Consider the following 4032-nt stretch of genomic DNA (forward strand, 5'->3'; position numbering starts at 1 on the left):
CCCGAGGGAGACAGCAGAGGGAAGGTGCAGGACAGCACTCGGGTGGCCCGAGGGGGACAGCAGTGGGAAGGTGCAGGCGGTACTTGGTGGAGCTGAGGTGCACAGGGGTGGCTCGGCGTCTGAGCTTTGTCTGCATCATCTGCAGATGCCCACCTCTCGGACGGCCACCAGCCCCCCAGCCCAAAGTAGTCCCTGGCTCTGTGAGGCCGACAAGTCACTTCCCACCAGGAGACCGAAGAGCACTGCTAGCGGGGGTTTTCTACCTTTAATTGGGGATACAAAAGGCACCTCTCTCAGTACAAGAGGATCAATAACAGGGGCCCCAGAGCTGGCAGAGCCCTGCCAGGAGGGGCAGAATGAAAGAAAAGGCAGTGGAGGGAAAGCTGGGCCCAGGCGTCCTGAGGCCTCACCCCACCCTGTGCAGCTTCGTACCTGGACAGTGTGCAGCTCAGCAGAGCCTACCCTGCCCTCAAAAGCTAACCAAAGCCTTCAGGCTCCAGGAGGCAGGGGCTGGGGAGGGTAGTGAGCCTACCCTGCCCTCAAAAGCTAACCAAAGCCTTCAGGCTCCAGGAGGCAGGGGCTGGGGAGGGTAGTGACGAGAGGCAGTGACGGAGCTTCCACAGTCACCAGCCTCCCGCCAGGCCTCAACTGGCAGTGTGGGAGCTGAAGGGCTCCTCTAGGGACAGGTCCAGGGTGGCGATCAGCCAGGGCAAGGAGAGCGGCACATCGGTCAACCAAGCAGCCAGCCTGTCTGTCCTGGGCCTCCCACTTCTCAACAAAGTTGCAGTGGCCGGTGGGGGTGGGGAAGGAGGCAGGAGCAGCCAGGATCCCACTGAAGAGCTGACCTATTCTTCCAATGCATCCCGCTGCTGCCCCATCCCCCCAGCCAGCACAGCCCAGCCGCAGCACAGGTCAGCTCCATCCTCAGGGAGGAGAGAAGAGGGTAACACGCCACCCCCAAAGCAGCTTTAACACCAAAGGAGGGAGAGAGGCCCCAGGCCAGGGGTGCAGCAGCGGAGGCCTGGGCTGCTGGCAGACTGATCCTGCCCTCACAAGGCAAACAGCATGTCCTCATCTTTCTCCTTCATCTTCTTCCGAGGGGCTGTGCCAGCGAAGGGCCCTGGGGGTCTTTCAGCTGAGGGGCTGGAGAGGTTGGGCAGTCGATCGGCTGCTTTGGCCCGTTCTTCCAGGAACTTATCAAATTCTAGAGGAAGGAGAGAGAGGGTGGGGGTGGGCTCTGAGGCCCAGAGCCCAGGGAAGGGGTGGGTGGGCACGGGCTGGGGACTACTACCTTCGCTGGTGACACCCTTAGGCTCTTCTGCATCTTTGCCCTGAGAAAGCAGAAAGAAAGGAGGCCGAGGTTAGCCAGGCACCTGGGAGCAATGCACAGTCCATCTCTGCTCTCTATACTTCATGGTGGGGTGGGGTAGCGTAATGGCTTGGGCCCTGCTGAACCAGAGTGTTGGTTCCAAGCTCTAGCTCTGCCCCCAGCTGCTTGAGACCAGGACCCTGGCTCTACCCCTTCCTGAGCCGCAGGGCCTTGGGCGTTACCCGCTTCCCTGAGCCTTGGTGTTTTCTTTGGTAACATGGGGATGTTGATGCTAACTGGGAGAGTTGCTGGGAAGCTAGGATGGGATAATACACACAGCACACCAAGCTGTGTGCCCAGCGGGTCCTGGATGAACACTCACTTCTTTCTTCCCAGTGTCTGGAGTGTCCCATGTGGAAATGCTGACACCACAGGTCTGAGGGTCATTCATGCTAAAGCTGGGGACTGGGAGGGGCTGGGGATTCTGCACCAGATGGAAGGGTCCAAGTTCTTGCCCCTGTCCTGACCTTGCAGACTGCAGGAGGCAGCCTCTGGGCCTGGAAGGGCCCTGTATGGAGGGGCCAGTCTGACTCCTGCCCCTTCAATACCTAGGGGGCAGCATGACTAGGGACCTCCATCTCCTGGCACCCACCTGCCTCTTTCTGGGCACTTCCCTTTAGAGAAGGGCAGCTGATTGTCCTTGGTCTGGCATTCCCTGCAGCTGCCTATGTCTTCTGTAAAATGGGGTGATGGTGCTTCCCTCTGAGTGGCTGGAGGTCTCCATGAGCTCTTGTGGATACAGAGCTTGGTGCTGTTGTAGTTCCCCAGTTACACTTCCTAGCCCTTTCCGTCTTCCCCACAGGGGACTGGCACCCACTGGGACCTTGCCCTGGGAGCATGCTCTGGGAAGCAGCTCAGAGGGCTGCTAGCAGTGCCCAGGCCCTTCTCTAGGAGGCAGTGCCCTGGAGTAGGCAGGTGGTGGTAAGAGACGGGGGCAGTAGCACTTGCCCTTCTTACCATCTGCTCACCCTGCCCCCTTCTGGGCACTGCACAACTCTGCCCTGGCCCTGTGGCCATTCATTTCTTCATGGGAAAAATGGGATCCCCTGCCAGGGGTGGGCCTGAGCCTTTGCTTCTGGGCTGGGTGTACACAACTTACCACGTCAGTGGACAGCCACTGCTCGATGTCCTCCATGAGGCAGGCCTGGGTGACAGGGATCTGGAAGGAAGGGCAGAGGGTAAGGCAGGCATGGGTAGTGTCCAGGGTGACATGGTAGGAGGCCTTATCAACTCAATGTCCACCAGCTTGGTGGCTTTGGGCAGTCCCCCACCCCTGCCCTGAGCTGCCGCCTCCTCATTTAGACCTGTCCTGTCCTCTTTGGGGGGTACAGACCCTGGCATACCCTCTTCCAAGATGGCTGTGCCCAGCTGCCTGTGCCCCATGGTTCTGCCCACTGTGCCACGCTGTGGGCAAGGGAGGTGCAGGGCCAGCTGAGTAGGCAGGAGATGGGGACCGGGCTCCTAGCAGCTGGAACAGGACCAGGGGTCAAGGGGAGCTCTCTCGTCCATGAGAAGAGAGAGAGGACCCCCAGCTCTGACATGGCAAGGGTGTGGGTTGGGTTCCAACCTGAAGGAGAGGGGCTTTGTGTACAGGCCCAGGGCAGGGACTATACCACAAGGGCTCAGGAGCATCTGACAAAAGAATGTGCAGAGCCCAGGGAGGGACCAGAGACGTTTTCTAGGAGCCATCAAGTTGGGGTGAGGGCACGGTTAGTGAGCCAGGAGTCTCCAGGTTCTGTCTCCTGGCACCTCTGCAGACTGAAAGTTCATGACAGAAGGGGGCACACAAGGGGCTGGTAGGAGGGAGGTGCTGAGGTGGCCAGAGCAGGCCAGGCTGGTGGGCTCAGAGGGGCAGTGGCTAGGGACTGAACTTTTCCCTTTGGGCCACAAAGACATGGCTCTGCCATGATGGCTCCTGCATGGGCTGGGACTGGGGGCTTCTCTAACCACTTCTGCAGTGGCAGACTTTGGGGTCAGAAGGATGTGACTCTGGCGCAGCCCCTTAGTACAGTGGCTCTGGGCAGGCTACTTGGCTTCTTTGCGTCTCATTCCCTGCATCTTCAGGGAGAGAGAGCAACAGTCCCTGCCGTCCATTCTGCTGTGAGGATGAGGTAAGGTAATGGATGTCGCGAGCTCAGCACAGGGCCTGGCGCAGAGCAGATGCTCAAGCAGTGCTGGTTACAACTTCTTGCGCATTAGAAACAGCGCTGACAACACTACTTATAGCTGCTCTTCAGATCCTTGGACAAAGAGAGGGAGGGCAAGTCTTTCTCCGACCCAAACCGATGTGGTCTCCCAGCTCCGTCACCAGCACCCAAGGACCCAGGGGGCAGCAGGAGCCCAGAGGAAAGGCAGGAGCCGCCTTCCCAGCAGCAACTGCAGCAGCAGCAGCAGCAGCAGCAGCAGCAGCAGCAGCAGCAGCAGCAGCAGCAGCAGCAGCAGCAGCAGCAGCAGCAGCAGCAGCAGCAGCAGCAGCAGCAGCAGCAGCAGCAGCAGCAGCAGCAGCAGCAGCAGCAGCAGCAGCAGCAGCAGCAGCAGCAGCAGCAGCAGCAGCAGCAGCAGCAGCAGCAGCAGCAGCAGCAGCAGCAGCAGCAGCAGCAGCAGCAGCAGCAGCAGCAGCAGCAGCAGCAGCAGCAGCAGCAGCAGCAGCAGCAGCAGCAGCA

The 4032-nt window shown here is 60.0% G+C and overlaps 1 protein-coding gene and 1 long non-coding RNA gene across 5 annotated transcripts in view; both read right to left on the reverse strand.

Annotated features, from left to right (window-relative positions):
• Positions 1-246: 246 nt before the first annotated feature.
• Positions 247-775, reverse strand: LOC103605529. Its single transcript, XR_551794.1, has 2 exons — positions 529-775; positions 247-458 (listed from the first exon to the last, which is right to left on the reverse strand). It is a non-coding gene; the product is annotated as an uncharacterized LOC103605529 (long non-coding RNA).
• Positions 776-831: 56 nt separating this feature from the next.
• The window catches only part of TOM1 (target of myb1 (chicken)), a 44554-nt gene continuing 41353 nt past the window's right edge, over positions 832-4032 (reverse strand). For 2 of the 4 annotated variants that reach the window (XM_008590169.1, XM_008590155.1), the window contains 3 exons: positions 2469-2528; positions 1292-1331; positions 967-1204 (listed from right to left, as the gene is read on the reverse strand). In XM_008590169.1, the coding sequence (XP_008588391.1) occupies positions 1050-1204; positions 1292-1331; positions 2469-2528 (255 nt within the window). In that variant the 3' untranslated portion in view covers positions 967-1049. Of the gene's footprint in view, positions 1205-1288; positions 1332-2468; positions 2529-4032 lie in introns of all 4 variants that reach the window. The other 2 variants (XM_008590161.1, XM_008590148.1) reach the window with 2 other exon arrangements.

Source organism: Galeopterus variegatus, unplaced genomic scaffold (genome assembly GCF_000696425.1).
Source record: "Galeopterus variegatus unplaced genomic scaffold, G_variegatus-3.0.2 Scaffold139, whole genome shotgun sequence".
Taxonomy (NCBI): Eukaryota; Metazoa; Chordata; class Mammalia; order Dermoptera; family Cynocephalidae; genus Galeopterus; species Galeopterus variegatus.